Below are 20,871 nucleotides of genomic sequence, written 5' to 3' on the forward strand. Positions count from 1 at the left end.
AAGCCAACCCTCTTCATTCAGCGGGTCCTTCCGTCATCACTCGGCCCTCACCGTAACTTGCAGGCACAGTTCGGCTTGTGTCGGAATGACCCGAGTGGTCACGAAGGATAATGGTTCATGTCATATATAAATTTTATTATTGAATCGGCTACCACTGCCACCTAATACTAATACTTTCGTTTCGGTATCACAATAACGACATTTTATATAATCTGCTATCCTGTTTACTGTGAGCCTCCGTTGACTGCGGGTCTGTGATCTTTCCCGAGTGTTAGCATGTTGCCTGTAGACCTGGTCCAGCCAACTGTCAAGGGACGTGTTCTAAGCAAGAACATTGCATAATAGCTTTTATTTAATTATTAAATACATTGAGGGTGAACTATGCTGGCATATTGTTGATTGATATGTTTTTGTATTCTTTTTTTATAATACTTGTTCTCATGTTTTAATCACATCCTATCCCTTGTTAACAATATTTGTTCTTTAAATAATAAAAACAGTTATGACAATGTTATCTGTTACGTTGTTTTTGGTGTAAAGGTTTTGGTACTACTAATGATGCCCGGTGCCCTTAGGTGCAGGATGTGGTAAAGATTGCGTCCCTTAGTTGTACCATGATCCGCTCACAGTGGAATTAAACTGATTATGTCGGTGCATGGTTAAAGCGTCGCTCGTCAGCGGTTAACTACCCCAATGACTTCGAGATTTCTTCCCACATTACACCCACATAAAATACAACTTCATTTCTGGTTAAACCAATGGGCATGGGCGGATCCAGGAATTTTTATTTTATTTAATTTTTTTTTTTTTTGGTGTGTGTGTGTGTGTTTCCGGGGTTTCGAACCCCCTATTGGCTCCGCCAACGCAAAACACAATCTTCAATGTGGTCTTAAGTCATTTGGTGTGTGTGTGTGTTGTCGAACCCCCTGGAAACACACACAAACACACACACACCTGGATCCGCCAATGAATGGATCCTCTCTTTTATTAGTGCGGTGGGCTAGTCTAGTGGTTAAAGTGGTCGCTCGTCACACCGAAGACCCGGGTTCGATTCCCCACATGGGTATAATGTGTAAAGCCCATCTGTGGTGGTCTCCGCCGTGCTATTGCTGAAAGCGACGTTTGACCTTACTAACTCATTCATTCTTTTCACCCGTGGAGGTTAGTACAAACCTTCAGTAACCCATGCTTGTCGTAAGAGGCGACTAACGGGATCGGGTGGTCAGGCTCGCTGGCTTGGTTGACACATGTCATCGGTTCCCATTTGCGCAGGTCGATGCTCATGTTGTTGATCACTGGATTGTCTGGTCCAGACTCGATTATTTACAGACCGCCGCCATATAGCTGGAATATTGCTGAGTGCGGCGTAAAACTAAACTCACTCACTCATTCATTCTTTTCAAATTGGCCCCAGTGTCGCTAACAGTATGTCTTTCCTTTCGCAAAGTCACAATCTGTATCCTGACTAGTTAAAATAGTTATGTACCACTCTTCGTAAATTCATTTGGCAAAAGAAATCAAACATGCATGTGATCCAGAAATCCAACACAAAATACACATTAAAAGGTGAACACTGCTGTACCTTCTTTAATGCTGAGTACAATGTAATCATACAAATTGTATTACACACCAGGAAACATGAAAATACATATATACTAGTATACTGAATACGGGTCATAATGAGAAAGTTGAAAATGTGAAACCAGTCATTTGATAAACCTTCAGGACAAAAGTAGGTGTGCGCACTCCTGCAACCCGCCTCTGGATCCGCCTATGCCGGTAGGTACACCTTGTGTGGGTGACCCATGCTTGTCGTAAGCGGCGACTAACGGATCGGATGGTCAGACTCTCTGACTTAGATGACACATGTCATCGTATCCCAGTTAGGTAAATCGATGCTCATGATGATGATTGTCTGGTTAAACAAGAAACAAACAAACAAAACTGATTTTCAGTGATTCACTCATATACTTTGAACAGCCATTGTCCCTCCGGGGGACGGACAAAATCCCATACCGGACAAAATTTCTACGGACAAAATCCCGCACCAAAATTATCAACATAGGACAAAATCCCATATTTATTAGGAAAAATAACAATATCTATTTAAAATAAATTGTAAACAATTTTCCCACTGTTGGGATTTTGTCCGCGTGGGAGTGTGTCGGTGGGATTTTGTCTGGGTGGGATTTTGTCCGGGTGGGATTTTGTCTGGGTGGGATTTTGTCCGGGTGGGATTTTGTCCTACCCTCGTCCCTTCACACCAAGACGGAGGATAGGCAAGACTGGGTATTCTTTTGCACTGGCGGTCTATACTTATCATATGCTTATAGGAGTCGTAGTGCTACAATCACTTTGTGGCCCAGGTGTCATTCACGTGTCTCCTTGTCATATTGTGAGTAGTTCGTATAGAACTCAACCCCCAAAAGCACTAGAAACTGTACTACACGAAGAAAGTATAATCCTAAATATACCATACGTAACATTTAACCACTTTCTAAAAGGGGCGGTGGGGTAGCCGAGTGGTTAAAGCGTTCGCTGGTCACGCCGAAGACCCGGATTCGATTCCCCACATGGGCACAATGTGTGAAGCACATTTCTGGTGTCCCCGCCGTGATATTGCTGGAATATTGCTAAAAGCGGCGTAAAACCACGCTCACTCACTTTCTAAAAAGGCTTTGTTTATTCCACATTAACTGGAAAAAAAAGAAAACAAGAATTAACTGAATGTTTGCTGGAGCGCAAACTGGAATAAAACCTACTTATTATCTGGACTAAAAGTGTGATGTTCTGTACTGCAAGCACACCATGAATGAATGATGTTTAACGCCGCAGTCCACAACATTCCAGCTAACATAAACTGACGTACAACAGAAAATACACATTTAGTGTTTTGTAAACATGTGCACAGCGTCTGTGCCCTGTGAGTCCCACTCAAAACGCTTTTCAAAATATTTACGTAATCTTTTGGAACATTTTCCCAAAACATCAGGTGCGAACTCGCTTTAGTACATCAGTTTATGTAATCACTACAAGCGTGATATCTGTATGTAAAAATCCCCCAGTGTCAGAGACCTGTTCAGTTACATAACGCTATCCACCAAACTAAAACACAGGGATCTTTTAAAACTTTAGCTGTGTTATTAGGTCCCTGTCCACATGTCTGTTTATGAAATTATCAAACTTTGCTGTTTCTAAAATAGAACTCTTCGCAAAGAAAAAAATGCTGACATAGGATTCTTGCATTGAAGTTTATTTCTGCCGTCCCTTAAGACGGCAGTTGCCAGAGCGGGCAGTGTCAGACAGCGGAAGCTAAGCCTTAGCAGACAGTGTCGGACCTCTGAAGTTGAGCCTTAGCGGACAGTGTCGGACAGCGGAAGTTGAGCCTTAGCGGGCAGTGCCAGGCAGCGGAAGTTGAGCCTTAGCAGGCAGTGTCAGACAGCGGAAGTTGAGCCTTAGCGGGCAGTGTCAGACAGCGGAAGTTTGGCCTTAGCGGGTAGTGTCAGACAGCGGAAGTTGGGCCTTAGCGGGCAGTGTCAGACAGCGGAAGTTGAGCCTTAATGGGCAGTGTCAGACAGCGGAACTTCTAGTGCAGCGGAAGTTGAGCCTTAGAAGGCAGTGGACGAACCCAGAGAGGAGCGCTACGCTGCACCATCTCATCGACAACTCATTACAATATCCCAGCTCTCTCACAAAAATATCTAGAATAAATGCCTAATATATTTCATTCAATCAGCTTATTCAACAAGGGGAATATCGATACACTAAGCCAGATTTTCCACAGTAGTAATTCGGTCTAATTTCACGTGACACCAGTTTCCATTCTCCGTCCTCTTCCATCTTCTTCATCAAAGGCTCGAGACGCCCCCTATAGTCGGTGCAGGAGTCCAGGAACTCTTCTCTCATGGATATGGAAATGATCCCGCCTGAAAAACATGGTTAATATAGTTCCATTCTTTAAAAGCGCAGATGGATATGTGCAGCTGCGAAGACATAAGTCGGTCAAAATAGTTGTTCTGAAGGGGTAAAGGTTAGAATTGGTGCGAGAATTGTCGTGTGAGGTGGGTAAACTGATCGGGAGACAAAGCTACAGATACAGCTACAGATAAAGTGCACGGATAGACTAATGTTAATCACCGTCTTTTCTGGACCAGATTCTCTTATCTATAGTCTGACGTCGTCTAAATTTACTATGGTTCCAACGGTGTAAGACACTTTGAGAATGGGGTACAAGATTCACGTCCGGATGGAATGGTTGCTTGGGGGACAGTCGAGACGGGAGTCCCAAGAACGACATATTTTGATAAAACCTGAAGACATGTTGGTTTCGAACATTTTTTTTAAACGAAAGACACTCAGGTATTAAACAAACCAATCGAAAAACATCGTGCAGATTTCGAGGATCACGAAGAGCGGATTTCACCTTCTTCTGACACAAAATGCCCGATATTCAAAGGGATAATAGTTTGTATTGAAGTCGGCACACCCAAGCTAACACACAGCGTTTTGCAACCTTGCGGGAAGGTTGTAGATTGGTAACGTCATATCATGACACAACGTGAGTATTACGTCATTTTATAACGTCATGTCACAACGTCATAACAACGTTGCAAATTTACGTTAGGGAAACGTTATGGTTTGAGCTCCTCAACAACATTATAACAACGTTTCTTATAACTTGCAATTGGTGTCACGACAGTTTTCTGTGAAACCTCTCACTTTGAGATTCTTTCTTCACTATTCAGATACACCTTCAGAAAACACACGACCAAAACAACATGTAAATTGACGAATAAACATTGAAGTGAATATCTGCTTTGTTTCTTATGTACTGTTCACTACTGGGAAAACCGCTCAACTATCAAGGTTAAATAGAACGTTAACACAACGTAAAATACGTTAGCATCAAATAAGTTAACATTGTGGCGACGTAAAAATGACGTATCACAGGGTTGGGCAACGTAAATGGGAGTCCACAGAATAACGTTGTAACAACGAAAGCATAACGTTGTGACAACGATGGGATGGCGATCTGGTTCTGACATGCACTCACCTGGCCGGACGATTCTAGCCATTTCGTGAAGCGCTTCACAAGGGATGTGGCCTTCACCCATAGCACCGGAAACGATTGCAAGGTCATAGGTATCTGGAACATCGAGACAACGTATGTAGACAACCACAAAGGCAATAAACATTATTCTATATCTTCGGTTAACTATAGATATATATTATCTTGTCCCATTTTCAGAGCTTTGTCCCACACCCGTGGCGTAGTCCCATTAGCAGAAACATCTCTCGCGGAATAAGGTACAGGGTCCGTAAGTAGGTCACGGCACTTCGCGAGACCTTTGTACTTCCGGTGACAAACAACGTTTCATGCCTTTCCGAGTGATCTCATGGTTGTCAGTTGATAGCAGGAATAATAAATGTCCGATCTAACCAGCCCAAAATTAGCCAACTATTACGACTGTCAACAGCTGTGACAGCCAAGCATGGTTGTACACTTCGTCGATCTAGTAAAGTCATATTTGGCGGTCGCGCAATTTGGAACCAGTGCTGAAGCTTGAATATACCCTTGTCACCGGAAATCTGGTACCGGTAGTAAGCTGGGCCCCGTCTCGCATATCGCAAGTTGGCGATGGGAGCCTGGAACCAGCTTAGTACCGAAAGTAGCGCCTAGAGAGACCTACAGGCCCTAATGTCAAGAAACAATGCTTCTAAAAGTTTACAAGTTAGTAACGCTGGGTATCTGGGCGCCTTACTGTTGATAACCTCGGCGCCAACCAAACTCACCTCCTTGACCGGTGGCAAGGAACAAATCTTCGGTAAGCTGTAAAGAATTATACTCAAAATAGGTCAAAATGGCGACCCTTATTTCAGCTCCACCTACTGTCGTCTATAGGGAGTCTGTCAGCGCCGATACCAAGCTGCATATAGTTCTTATACAGGTTCTGTTCCTTTGCCTCGTCTAACATCTCAGCCGTGGGTTCTAAGGCGTCCATGACCTTAAAACCTTTCTTCAAAAGCTGCAATGAAATGTTGATTTTAAGCGGATTTTTGGAAGATTTCAGTTAGATTCCTGGGCCTAGATGTTCGAAGCTCTCTTAGCGCTAAGATAGTCGTAAGTGCCATACATTAACATTAACTTACGACTATCTTGGCGCTAAGAGAGCTTCGAAAATCTAGGCCCATCGGGCCCATTTCACAAAGCTATCGTAGCGCTAAGACTGTCGTAGATTTTCGAAGCTCTCTTAGCGCTAAGATAGTCGTAAATGCCATACATTAACATTAACTTACGACTATCTTAGCGCTAAAAGAGCTTCGAAAATCTAGGCCCTGTACAGGAGGTACGACAGTCGTAGCGCTACGATAGCTTTGTGCAACGGGGCCTTGTGTGACATCTTAGTGACATAATATTTGTTTCTTGTTTAACTATATGACAGCGGTCTGGTAATAACCGAGTTCAGTGACTGACATCATGAGCATAGATCTTCGCAAATGTCAGCGAGCCTGAAAACATGAAGATCCGGGTTATAATTGGTCTTCAGCAATCTATGCTTGTCGTACGATGTGACTAACGGGATCAGGTGGTCAGGCTCGCTGATGGTTGACACAAATCGTTGTATCCCAGATGCGTGGATCGCTGCTTATGATGTCATTCGCTGAGAATGTCTGGTCCAGACGCGATTAGATAGCTGAAATGTGTTTGAGTACAGATATAACATACAAACAAAGTATTTGTGAAATGGGACCTCCCTTTTCATTCTCGACATGCTCGACATGTGCATGTACCCACTGAGTGAGTGAGTTTAGTTTTACGCCGCTTTTAGCAATATTCCAGCAATATCACGGCAGGGGACACCAGTAATGGGCTTCACACAGGTACCCATGTGGGGAATCGAACCCGGGTCTTCGGCGAGACGAGCCAACGCTTTAACCACTAGGCTACACGGTATGGCCACTAAGCGTAATCAAGGTACGCATCACTAGCTGGTTTACAATGGTGTTACATATCCAGGCATTAACCGTTGGGTGACTATCTGTCAATATTAAACACGTGATGACAAATGACACGGAAGCACATCTGACCTCCACCGCCACGCGGCCGGTCCCAGCGCCAATATCGATGACCTTGACCTCATCCTTACTTCCGGGGTAGTAGTTCTCGATATTTTCACAGGCCAGGATGTGGGCCCGGTACCGCTCAGGCTCCGTGTCCTGCAACCACATACTGAGTAAATGATGTGTAACGCCACATTCCGCAACATTCAAGCTATAGTCCGTTTGATTTCATTTTAGACCGATGAATTGCTCACTAACACAAAATCTAATAATGAAACCAAATTTCAAACAGTCCCATGAAATCGACAGACCAACCCTGATGATCTGTATCATAATTTTGGACACCCGATTAAAAAAAGTTGTTTAACAAAAACGATCATAATTTTGTTGTCACTGTACGCTATTTCTTACGACGGGGGACCACTTACTAGTAGGACAGCCAGGTAATCAACAAGCGTGTGCAGTGAAATTTCAATTTCACACGTGCAACTCGCACACCTGGCGGTTCTAACCTCTAACCTAACATGAATACCCCACTCAGACACATGTGTATTATAACTTAACAAGTCGGAGAGAGTGATATATTTACAAAATGACCCCTTGGAAATTCACCAGCCAGTCGGGCCAGTGACTGTGGAGATTTACTGGCACGACTGGATTTGTACTAGCCACGGGCTAGCGGGCCAGTGGCTATTTCGCACACTGGCGCTAACACAACCGTTACTCCCATGCTTTAATACGTAGACTTGAGACAGTACTAAGATCACTTTGTTCAACAGGGCCCTTACGCGCATGTCGTTTGACCTTTGACCCACCTTCTGATACTTTCCCTCTTTGACCCACTCTGAGTAAAACTTGATGACGTCATCATTCGTGTTGCCCTGCTTGAAGGCTGTTTTGGCCGCTGCGATGGACTCCAGGTCATCAGCCGTTGGCTGCCAGTTAGTTGTCATGGTGATCTGCCAAACATAAACATTACAGATTAGAAGTTTGACGTTCCAATTTGACGTCATCGTCAAGGGCGGCACCCAGCAATATTCCACCTATATGGCGGCGGTCTGCAAATCATCGAGCCTGGACTAGATAATCCCGTGATCAACATCATGAGCATCGACCTACGCAATTGGGATACGATGACATGTGTCAACCAAGTCAGCGAGCATGACCAGCCGATCCCGTTAGTCGCCTCTTACGACATGCACGGGTTACTGAAGACCAATTCAAACCTGGATCTTCTTTATCTCAGTTGAGAAAAAGGTGTTTTGGGTTGTTGTTTATAATTTACACAGACTTAGTGTCACGGGTACTGTGAATGTATACAACCTCACGCAGGGCACGGTGTGCTGCAGCGCTATTCACAGGAGTAGATCGACCGATGTAGATTGCACGTCCTTCACGAAATTCTTGTTTGGCAATTGCAAAAGTTTAAACCAAGGTCGGTGGCTTGTGAAAATGGTTGTCAGTCGTGAACATTTGCATTTCATTATATTTATCATATTCTCAAAAACATCAGAATATAATGAGATCGCTTTCATCAAATCTCGGTTCAAATCTCTGACTCTGAGTCATGATTTTGAGTCATCACCAAACGTTTTATTCGTCTAAAATATTCAGCAATGACATTTCCGACACAGGAAATTCCTTCTACTCCTTGCATTAAATGTAACCCAGCTGCAGCTGGTTTTGACGGTTTTCTACTGAAACGTTTGGTTTGAAATGAATTTGAAAGTAAATATAGTAAGATTTTTTAGTAACACACTACTGTTATGCAAAGTGCGCGCAGTGAGTCCCAAAACAAGTTTTTACACTGGAATGAACGTATTTGTTGCTGGTATACCTTCATTGTTGCTGGTATACCTTCATTGTTGCTGGTATACCTTCATTGTTGCTGGTATACCTTCATTGTTGCTGGTATACCTTCATTGTTGCTGGTATACCTTCATTGTAGCTGGTATACCTTCATTGTTGCTGGTATACCTTCATTGTTGGTATACCTTCATGGTATACTGGTATACCTGGTATACCTTCATTGTTGCTGGTATTTCATTGTTGCTGGTATACCTTCATTGTTGCTGGTATACCTTCATTGTTGCTGGTATACCTTCATTGTTGCTGGTATACCTTCATTGTTGCTGGTATACCTTCATTGTTGCTGGTATACCTTCATTGTTGCTGGTATACCTTCATTGTTGCTGGTATACCTTCATTGTTTCACTGGTATACCTTCATTGTTGGTATACCTTCTTGGTATACCTGGTATACCTTCATTGTTACCTTCATTGCTGGTATACCTTCATTGTTGTTGCTGGTATACCTTCATTGTTGCTGGTATACCTTCATTGTTGCTGGTATACCTTCATTGTAGCTGGTATACCTTCATTGTTGCTGGTATACCTTCATTGTTGCTGGTATACCTTCATTGTTGCTGGTATACCTCCATTGTTGCTGGTATACCTTCATTGTTGACAGGACAACAGGGACATGCAATTTCACGACGGCCAGCGCTGGTATACTGATTGCAAAACAAGGGGGTGGAGGTGTGTGTGAAGGGATGGCAGGGGTGCGCACCCCCTTTTTGTCCCCCCATGCGGTCTGTATATATTCAAGTCTGGACCAGACAATCCAGTTATCAACAGCATGTGCATCGATCTACACAACTGGGATACGATGACATGTGTCAACCAAGTCAGCGCGCCTGACCACCCGATCCCGTTAGTCGCCTCGAACGACAAGCGTAGGTTACTGAAGATCAATTCTAACCCGGATCTTCACGGGTCTTTACTATTGGGAAGGTGTGTAAATGTTGTGAATTTTTTTTGCACTATACAAATTGTGGCCAAGGCTTTGAGGTATGCACGATTCACGAAAGAAGTAGATTAACTGTAGCAAAACAGCTATCCGATGGATCCTACCTACCTTCATTCATGACGTCAGAACGTGATGTAGGACTACTTTCAATTGTGAGTAGACGTGGTATCATTGTAACCATAGACTTCTTTATGTGGGGGACGGTGGGGTAGCCTAGTGGTTAAATCGTACGCTCGTCACGCCGAAGACCCGGGTTCGATTCCCCACATGGGTACAATGTATGAAGCCCATTTCTGGTGTCCCAAGCCGTGATATTGCTGGAATATTGCTAGAAGCGGCGTAAAACTACACTCACTCACTCACTCACTCTTTATGTGGTCATTAGTACTATGCTTTGATTCGACTTAACTGATAATCGTTTAATGAATTACACCACTGCCTTTAATATGCTACCATTCGTTCAAACATTTACTAAGTAGAGAAAACATTTTTTCTGTGAAATTATTACGCGGTGTGTGTGTGTGTGTGTGTGTGTGTGTGTGTGTGTGTGTGTGTGTGTGTGTGTGTGTGTGTGTGTGTGTGTGTGTGTGTGTGTGTGTGTGTGTGTGTGTGTGTGTGCAGGGGTGTAGACTAACATTTAGTCCCTGAAATGAACATATTTTTACAGAAAAAAACTTCATACTAAAATATCATAAGATATAATGTGGTGCGACATAATATTATTCTGGACTTGCATGGACTTTTGGGATATAAATTTATTTGTTTTAGGGTCTGTATGGCAGACTAGGAGAGAGACTAGGAGAGATTGACCCGCCATCCTGCACCATGGCCACATAACGAATGCCACATCTAATATTATACTAATTTACACACCAGTCTACCCATAGAGAGTGAATGAGTTTAGTTTTACGCCGCTTTTAGCAATATTCAACTAATATCACCAGAAATGGGCCTCACACATTGTGCCCATGTACAGAATCTCTTAATTTGAAATCAAGTAGAATTAGTCAATCGAATTGAGAATTTCTTGTTCAAGGAACAACTACTTCGGGGTACAGTACATCAAGTATCCACACTACTCTCTGTCTCTAGATAACTCTTATGTGTATGGGACTGGCTCTCTCTCTCTCTCTCTCTCTCTCTCTCTCTCTCTCTCTCTCTCTCTCTCTCTCTCTCTCTCTCTCTCTCTCTCTCTCTCTCTCTCTCTCTCTCACGGAGTTGGCGTGGATGCGTGACCGAGTTCGTGATTACGAATATCCCCGTGCCGAACTTTAACCTCAACCTAAATGTTTGGGTAATCGCCGTGATAAACTTCTGTAGTATAAAATATAATGCCTTCTTTCTTAATTTAAACTTGCATTGGGGCAACATTTTCTAATGTGTTCCACGCAGCGACCAAAATTCTGCTTAATGAAGACAAAATTATCTGAAAAATGTTCTTGGTTCTTATTTATTGTAATTTTTACTACAATTTCTCGCGTTCTTTGGACTTGTGGCAGCGACTGATTATAAGAAAAACATTTTATATGACGATGCGGTACGGTTTTTGTTCTTTGTTTTATTTTTTGTTGTTGTTTTCTGTTGTTGTTGTTTTTGTTTAGAAAATAAAGATACTGCCCGTACTACAGATAGTTGTCGCACACGTACGAACGATTCCGTGACTTTTTCTTGTGCAGCGTTCAATGAGTAGACTATTTTGAATTAGGTTCATTACAGGGGATCCATCTTAAATATGTGAAGTAGTTTGCTGGCAATACTGGGTGCTGACTGCAATATGATGGCTCAATTCATGACTGACTTACTCGAATTCATGAGACAAATATAAACCAATCCTCTACCAATCAAAACAACATCCACAAGCACATCAACTTGTTAGAAGCATGCAAGCGGGTACAATACATGGTGCGTTTCCTATCTTGTCTTGTCATTAATTCAACACTTGAAATATGTGGAGTCCATCTATTATCAGCCGGCTTATCTAACAGTTTTAGGTAAACGTGTTGACAAAAACTAAAGCAGTTTAGGTATCATTTGACCTCATTTTGTTCGACATACACTGTGAATGTCATCAGAATGTCACTGGTGGGATCATCAAAAAGGCACTTACCGTAATTGTTCTGCTTTTTGAAAAATACTCTTGCAAACTGGCTAATTTGCACAGGCAGACGTTTTTCATTTCAATCTTGACCCCCAAATCAAGTAACGACACTGACGCGGAATCCCGACTCATCACGTGATCAGTATTGACCTATTACGTGATGAATAATAAGTCGTCTGCTTCAGAACAACATGGCGTCTGGGCCTTACATTACACGGTTCGCAGCTAGGTACACTAACGCTTAGTCTCCGTAAACATAAACTTCTGGTAGAAACAAATAATCCCATTTACATTGAAAAGGAACCCCAGTGACTTAAGAGATTCCAGAACCTAAAGAAATCTAGACTCATTTAGAGATTTATCATTGAAGATAAGGTTGGGCGGAAGGGGAAAATAATGCGATTCAGCGACTGTGAGACAGTCTAGTAAACAGAAGACGGTTTAAAGACTTCATAAACCTTGAGGTGAGTTTTTAAAAACATGCAATGAATGATTACTCTTAACAATTGAAAAAAGGGAAAACAAGGACGTGATGACGTCAAGAATTACATACTGCCATTTCTCGTTCGTTTTGTCTATAGCAGGTTACTAGCATGACAAATTTGTGCAAAAGAAAATAGGAGCGTCACACTGATTCCAAATGACACAATTCTCTTTAAAATCATATATTACTTCTGCCAAGATCTGAAGATATCCATTTACTCTACAGATATGTTACGCCCTATAATACCTTTAGTCCGAACAATCACAGCGTTCCTTACCGGCTGAGGAATGTAACGATCGGAACATCTTTCTGATCATGTAGCAACGAAAAGGGTGATTCAGAATCGGCCAATAGAATCCTACCAAAATAATTGGGAAATCTTCATGGAGGTTACGGAATAGGGCGAGTGGAGACGAATGGTCATAGAAAAGAGCGAGTCTGGTAGGCGACGTTATGATCCTATAAAACCCGCGAACATCCAACATATTGCTGAAAAGCATGTGCAAATATTGTGCATGTGAACAGCTGCGTTTTGGTGTAAAGTTTTGTTAAGAATTCGCCAATTTTGCACAGAGTTTCATCATTTATTGAACTCATGACAATAATCTTTCAACGTTACGAATTTGTTTTACAATACATCAGTTCATGTGTAAACAATACCTTTAAACGGTATGAAATATTTGCAAAATCTAGTTTAGAACAGTTGACTGAAGCGAGTGGCTACATTTACACTAGTGAGTCTAAACATTTGATGGGTAGTATATAAAACCCGTGAAGATCCGGGTTAGAATTGGTGTTCAGTAACCTGCCGTGGGCGGCGACTAACGGATCGGGTGTCAGGCTCGCTGACTTGATTGACATACGTCATCGTATCCCAGTTGCATGATCGATGCTCATGCTGTTGATCACTGAATTGTCGGCTCCAGACTCACTTATTTACAGACCGCCGCAATATAGCTGGATTATTGCCGAGTGCGGTGTAAAACAAAAATCACTCTGATCCAATAGAAGATGGCGTGTCAACATATCTTTGGGAAGTGGTAAGAGGGACTATTTTTTATCAGGTAGCATATATATTGGAAATGACCGGAAATTAAAAAACTAGAAAATAGTCATGTTATGGTCTTTCAATCGGACAACGAGATCATCTTAATCACAGACATATTATCGATATATTCTGTCAGTACTAAAGTCAGATTTTGTGTTCAGTTTTTACTGGTTCAACCAGTTGTCAAACTTCCATTCTAGATAGCTGACTTCGTGAGGTGCAGTAATATTTTGTGTGTTCAATCTTGTACTTAAGTTATTTCTACATATTTTGGTACTTCAGTCAAACGTTGTTTTTCTTTTTCTTTTACATAAGTCAGACTTTGGTTTCTGGGGTGTGTGGATGGGGATGGGTGTTGGTGGAGGTAGGAGTGGTGGTTGTACTCAAGTCAGACTTTGGTTTCTGGGGTGGGGTGGGGGTGTAAGGAGTGGTGGTTGTACTTAAGTCAGACTTTGTTGTGAGGAGCTAATCAATAATTCTTTTTGACGCCAACACAAGTTTACAGGGTGCTATATCTGCTACACCTGCTATATTTAGCACTGACATTACAAAGAGTGCGACTATATATTCAAAATCATTTTTCATTATTTATATTGGCAATGAGATGAATAGTAATAACCATACACAACAAGGACCATAACAAGTATTATATTTGGAACTACCCTTTCTCATTAAAGTACAAATTCTGGTACTTTTGGCGTTGACTCCCATCTAAGAATGCGCAATCCCTACTGTAACACTAGTTAAATTTGACCAGTTTCTTAAAAGAATAGCTTATTCATAGCTCTCAGCCCTAGGAAATTCGCCAACTTTTTCGAGGGATATACACGTGTTCTGTTCGACCATTTGTCAAACTTCCAGTTTAGTGGAAACCCCGCTGGCTGAGTGGGTTAGATGGCTGACTTCGTGTGGTGTCGATTTGGTGCCTCCCTCTGAGAGGGTGTTTCAAATCCCAGGTGGCACTCAACATCAAGTGCTAGAATCGTTACTGAGAAAGTCTAATCCCAAATAAAACACGTTTCGTTATACCACAACCTAAAAGGATATGTTGCTGACATACAAAATGGTTCTTTTACTTACAAATAACCAGTTCGTAAAGCCCCTTGCCGCACTCCTCCATACTATGTTTAGGCGCCGAAATATTTCCGTTGAATAGTCTAATCTATTTTGTCAATAAGGTCAGCATTCACTCAACATGTTTGCTATTTACATACTTTATGCTTTTAGCGTAAGAGTGGAGTCTAGTGAGTTTGGTCTACGCCGCTTTTAGCAATATTTCAGCAATATCACGGCGGGGACACCCAGAAATGGGCTTAACACATTGTACCCATCTGGGGTATCGAACCCGGTCTTCGGCGTGAAGCGAACGCCTTAACCATTAGGTTACCCCCACCGCCCCTTTAGCGTAAGAAAAAATGAATGCGTGCGTGCGTGCGTGTGCGTGTGCATGTGTTTGTGTTTGTGCACGTTTGGGCTTGCGTGTGTTTATGTGTGGGTGTGATTTTATTACCAATGTTTTTATACAACTGTGATATCTGTGTCTCATAGGCCACACGGTGGGATGCTGTTTTAAATCCTGGTAATAATATAATGTCTTTTTTAATGAATTGCAGCATGTGGCACGTTAATAAACTATGTTTCTTCTTCTTCTTCTACTACTTCATGCGAATTGGTTAAAACGGAAACTCGATCTTCATTATCAGATCCCATTACGAACCATTACCTGTACACTGAAATACTCAATAGACAAGGGGTTGACAATCAATGGTTCCAAAAGGTATATATAAAACATACATATTACTTACTTATATGGTGTCTTATTATTACTGAAGGAAAGCTCAAGCAGACCGGAAGACCTTATATTAAAACCTGACCGATGTAGAGTAGCAATGGAATTATCCTGGTGCTTTGACTGCTTAACTCGCTGACTGAATGGATCTCGCCAATCAGACTTGTAATGTGGCTAAAGATATTGTTATTTTGTTCTGATGGATAAAGATGGGTGAAACGGTCCCTGTATTCTGTCTAAGAACACCAGAAGTTACAACATAGGTTGAATTCCTGAAAGTTGGTCCTTAAACTAACTTAGAACATACCATCGTAGACTAATACCGATGCATTGCCAGAGATAGATTTATCGTACCAGAGAAAAGACCGGATTTAGATACTACTACTACTACTATTACTACTACTACTACTACTACTACTACTACTACTACTACCGCTACTACTACTACCACTACCACTACTCCCACTACCACTACTACTACTACCGCTACTACTACTACTACTACCGCTACTACTACCACTACTACTACTACTATCACTACCACTACTCCCGCTACCACTACTACTACCACTCCACTACCACCACTACCACCACCACTACCACTACCACTACTACTACCACCACCACCACCACCGCCGCCGCCGATTTCAAATCCCAGAACCATTATTTAAAACGGTCGATATGGATCAAATTTCAATAACGGCACATATTAATTCATAAAGCATTCTGTTTTTATTTGCCAAAGTTGTATACATCATGGTTTGTTTTAGATAAGTATGTGTTAAAACCACCGTTGTTTCATATAAATCTAGATACCTGGGAATACGGAAAATATTGTGAATTGAAAAAAAAAAACCCCACCCTATGTTTTTCCACCATTAACAAAATCAAAATTTTGCGTTTATGTAAAATGGAAACGTATGAATCTGTTATATACCATCACACCACGTGCCTAACAGCATGAAACTTGGCCCGGACCTAAACGCGTTCCCATAACAACTGTCTTTTCATGAAATAATTTAATTCACATTTTTCATATATTTTCAAATGTATCACTCTATGCTCTTCAAATTAAATATACAGCAGTTGCAGATGGTGATATTCATTATTATCGTAAAACTGATTATTTGAGATGGATAAAAATTGGTGCGAAACCATGAAGGGGGTGGTTTGATAAGTAATGATAAATGCAGCCTCATAATCTGATTTTATTGCGATTATGATAGAATATGATTAAATGCAAATGTTTCCGCTCTTTCACAAACTTTCTGTCTAGTTTGGCAATGAACAAAAAGGTATAACATGAAGGACGTGAAACTACCATCGGTTGGCCTACCTCACGCGAATAATGCTGTGAGGGCTGCAGAAGGGGATGTGTGTGTGTGTGTGTGTGAAGGGTGGTAGTGATTGGTGGATCCAAGGGAGGAACCCCCTTGGATCCAAATCGCCCCGCCATCCCCCTTGATCCACCAATGCTACCACCCTTGACAATAATACACACACCACACAGCCTCACAGCATTATTGACACGAAGCCTGTTTAAACCTAGACACTGTATCTCACTTTGTATATACTATATACTTCTACAGCCTCACAGCATTATTCACGCGAGGCAGGCCAACCGATGTTAATTTTGTATATACTATATACACAGAGGCGTATATGTTTTTTATTGTATGACGTCATGGTGGCTGGTTTAAATCCGACCTCAACTCAGGTACGATCGATATATGTACATCTGGCGATGCAGAGACAGCAGAAAAGGTGGTTGCAGCAGCAGCAGCTGCAGTAGCAGCAGCAGTAGTAGTAGTAGTAGTAGTAGTAGTAGTAGTAGTAGTAATAGTAGTAGTAGTAGTAGTACACACATTCATTCATGTCGGCGTATACCTCGCTTTCAGATCCCGTTAGTTTCCTCTTACGAAAAGCATGGGCAGTTCTAACAAATTGCAGATATCGTCACATTCAAATCGATACAGGTCAGCTCCAATTAACACCGCGCTATTCATTAAGCAACTATTGAACATACCTGTCTCTGTCAAAACGTCCCGCTGATCGTAAATATCCCACGGAAAATATTCTGTATAGGACAAGAGCGGCCTCGTACCACACACAGGGAAGACTGAATGCGGGAGAGAGTTTTACCGGACGTGGATTCACTGAGGCGAATGTGTAAGGGTTCATTGGCGTGTCACGCAATGACGTACACGGTAAGGTAGCTTTAATCTTACAAGTCGCTGCACGGCCCACAACCAAAATACGCAGGTAAAATTGACAGTTACATTATTACACTATATCTCTGTCCTTTAACACAGGCCATGTCTTGTTTACCTGTAGGAATCAAGGAGGAATGGAGACAGCGTTTAAACCGACTGTTGTTGTATCGACACTGACACGGTTCAGCGCCCATTGTCAGTGCAACTTGAGTAAAGTTTACAGATCAACTCATCTGATATTGTTGCGATAATTATACTCACGTTTGCCAAAGAAAGGTGCGTGTTTGTATTTGGTACGTCTCTCTGGTGAAACCAAGAAAAAACAACTTCTATCCCTGAAACAAGCGTCAGCTTGGGTTGGGTAGGATTTTATGGTTGAATGGTTATAGTCCGTTTCTCGGTTGTGTTAGAGTTGTCATTAGGGGGAAGACGTTCTACGTGAATTTAGTACGGTAAGTGAATCACGTTTACGCCGCATTCAGTAGAAATCCATTACATGGGCTCTCTCTCTCTCTCTCTCTCTCTCTCTGTGCACGTGTGTTTTCTTCTCCGCGTTATTCTAGATAATGTGGGTGGGTGGGGTGGGGGACTGACATGTTTCTGAGGAGCCGCAAAGCGTTCTGCAGAGTTGCCTCCCTTTGCAACGCAAGGATTCTATGTGGGTTTGGAACGATCCGCCCCGATAATATTTCTGGGTATCTCAGCACCACATAATGGGTTTCACCAAATGTCGACCTGTCGTGATATCAATCGAACATTGTTCAAAATGGCGTTAAACCCAACTCATGCATTCGCCCCACACACGTGATGACGGCATCGAATCCATCAGAGTGATTGGCCACCAGATCAATTCAGGCACCCACTGGGAAAGATTGAAGGGACTACATCCTAACCTAATATCTTCATGGGACGAAGTGGACGCTTCAGACAGGTAATTCCCCACATGGAGTTGCTTCCCTTATCCCCACCAGGATTCAATTAATGTTCCTTGGATTTAAGATAATGATATCCGTCAGACAAAGTAGTCAGGGAACTTCTGATATGATAGGTAGGTCGTAATAAATGACAGTAAGGTGTATTTCGGACGTCAGATCACTATCTGGAAGTCCACCATGTTGGAGGATACGTGGTACAACTCTTTGATGGCACACTGTTGAATAGCTTGGCTATGGTAGCCATGGTATTGCCCGACATTCCGCTTGAAAATTCAGCCTCGGCAAGGTCGAAAAGTGACTTTTGAGTCAGTTAGTAGTCTGTCTCACAGTCAATGAACCCCAATATGTTTCTTACTGCCTAGACCTCCCTGAGATGCTAAAGCCCTCCATGATGCAACTCTAGATTTCCTCGGGCTCCTTTTCAATCTAAATGAGTTTATGTGTTACAAGCAAAAGTTTATATAATCAGAGACTAAGCGTCAGTCTAGTTAGTTATCTCCCTTGCCTCGGGAAGCTGGGCTCTGTCGTACACTTTCCACGCGAGAACATCCAAAAGATTCTCTGTTCAGGATCAGTCAGTGAATCTAGCTGGCCAGCCCACTGTCCGTATGTCCCCTCGTCGCAGTTTAAGATGTCGACCTAGGTACGAAATGATCTTCCATTGTCATCTTGCAGTTCAAAATGTCTCCCGTTAATTCCAACGAGAACAACGACGGGACGCACAAGCCCGCCATAAAATAGCAGGTTAAGTTCAAGTTCAAGCTCAATTTATTACTCAAAACACCACCAACGGTGGTACATGAGAATACAATATTACTATAGTCATATAAATATTTACATGTCAGGATGGCAGATAAAAGAGAAAAAGAACCAAAGGTTAATGTATCTTTGTAGACTTAAATATTACATTAATGTACATAGCAAGATTTGTAAGATTGCGCGTTTGTTTAGACGAGAACAGTTTGACGAGTTTCCATAAAGTAATTGAATTAAGGTAGGAGGGTAAATATGTTTGTCTATACAGTAGTAAAGCATCGCATTTGAACAGATAATGGAGTTCATCTCCTACTGCATGAGAGTTACATAAATTACACAGACGATATTCTCTAGGAACATTTGCCCAACGGCCAACTTCTATAGGGAGGTGGTGATTACTTGTTCTGAATCTTAAAGTCGGGAAATAGATATGTTTTGGCAGAAAGAGGTATCTCTCAAATTCTATATTGGTTTTTAGGATACGATAAAAATAAGTCCAACCCATAAACTAAATCAGTTGGCCTCACATGAGTTATGCCACCCTACAACCTGACATCCTATACCGAACATGGTCAAGAATTACTGCTCGGGCATAGCGCTCGCCGTTACGTCGCCAGACACATTTTCTGCCATCCTTGAATCAGACATGTGTTTGTTTATTGTCTAACGCCGCACTCAGCAATGTTCCAGCTATATGGCGGCGGTCTGTAAATAATTGAGTCTGGACAGACAAACCAGTGATCAACGGCATGAGCATCGATCTATGCATTTGGAATACGATGACACATATCAACCAAGTCAGCGGACCTGACCACCCGTTATTCTCCTCTTACGACAAGCATTGGTTGCTGAAGACCATAACCCAGATCTTCACAGGTCTGCGAATCGGAGGCTATGTCTTCAAAAAGACTCGTGTGTAAACAATCCTGTCTGCCTGTGGTGAGCGGTTAGGGTCACACCCTCCACAGAACGAGTTGTATTTAAGTGAGCTGCATATAACGCCGATATTAATATCATATATATATTGAAATTCGCCTACCTGGTAATGTACGGAATTCTCTTTTAACAGCAAGGGTAGATTTGAATCTGTTGCGTTGTGCTATTTATGTCCCGAGGCTATCTTACTTAAGGCCTGATCCGGTTCTCGTCTATCTTCCGGGTTAGACCTGTTGGTCGCCATGCTCCGCGAGGTTGTTCACACGGGGTCACCGTGACACCACGGTGGAGGTTGTTGCGAGCAATATGAGTCAACCCGTCCGGTACAGATAAGTCAGCCCGAGAAGATCCGGGTTAGAATTGATCTTTAGTAACCCATGCTTGTCGTGAGAGGCGACTAACGGGATCAGGTGGTCAGGTTCGCTGACTTGGTTGACACATGTCATCGTATCCCAATTGCGTAGATCGATGCTCATGATGTTGATCACTGGAATGTCTGGCCCAGACTGGATTATTTAGAGACTGCCGCCATATAGCTGAACAATTGCCATGAGGGGCGTTAAAGAAACACAAGCACATGCAAACGCACGCGCACATGCACACATGCTCGCATACATGCCTAATATTCGCAACCACTCACACGCACGCGCGCATGCACTCATTCACATTCATATACGCACAAGAGCGCACACACAGAGAAAGTGAAAATCGAGCATATGAATAGCTATAGGTTGATTTGAAT

The 20,871-nt window shown here is 42.3% G+C and overlaps 1 protein-coding gene across 5 annotated transcripts; it reads right to left on the minus strand.

Annotated features, from left to right (window-relative positions):
* Positions 1–1,569: 1,569 nt before the first annotated feature.
* On the minus strand, positions 1,570–20,389 carry LOC124261118. Of its 5 annotated transcripts, XM_046695442.1 has the most exons (8): positions 17,357–17,430; positions 11,075–11,079; positions 7,878–8,024; positions 7,090–7,218; positions 5,891–6,026; positions 5,054–5,146; positions 3,608–3,926; positions 1,570–3,556 (listed from the first exon to the last, which is right to left on the minus strand). In XM_046695442.1, the coding sequence occupies exons 3-7, from the start codon at positions 8,013–8,015 to the stop codon at positions 3,742–3,744; spliced, it is 681 nt and encodes a 226-aa protein (XP_046551398.1). In that variant the 5' UTR covers positions 8,016–8,024; positions 11,075–11,079; positions 17,357–17,430; the 3' UTR covers positions 1,570–3,556; positions 3,608–3,741. The 5 variants fall into 5 exon arrangements, with proteins under 5 accessions (XP_046551398.1, XP_046551396.1, XP_046551397.1 ...); XM_046695440.1 differs by lacking the exons at positions 11,075–11,079; positions 17,357–17,430 and adding an exon at positions 20,233–20,389 and having other exon boundaries at positions 7,878–8,021; XM_046695441.1 differs by lacking the exons at positions 11,075–11,079; positions 17,357–17,430 and adding an exon at positions 17,764–17,884 and having other exon boundaries at positions 7,878–8,021.
* Positions 20,390–20,871: the final 482 nt, after the last annotated feature.

Source organism: Haliotis rubra, unplaced genomic scaffold (genome assembly GCF_003918875.1).
Source record: "Haliotis rubra isolate DU_JTF1 unplaced genomic scaffold, ASM391887v1 Scf79, whole genome shotgun sequence".
In the NCBI taxonomy this organism is placed as follows: Eukaryota; Metazoa; Mollusca; class Gastropoda; order Lepetellida; family Haliotidae; genus Haliotis; species Haliotis rubra.

What these genes read in the sequence shown, in the direction of transcription:
- LOC124261118 (XM_046695439.1), bottom strand. Translation starts at nt 12,100, where the DNA reads ATGAGTCGGGATTCCGCGTCAGTGTCGTTACTTGATTTGGGGGTCAAG. An exon ending in CAAAAAGCAGAACAATTACG is followed by an intron (nt 8,022 to 11,977) that starts GTAAGTGCCTTT and finishes TATGTTTGGCAG; the next exon opens with ATCACCATGACAACTAACTG. An exon ending in AAGAGGGAAAGTATCAGAAG is followed by an intron (nt 7,219 to 7,877) that starts GTGGGTCAAAGG and finishes ATGTGGTTGCAG; the next exon opens with GACACGGAGCCTGAGCGGTA.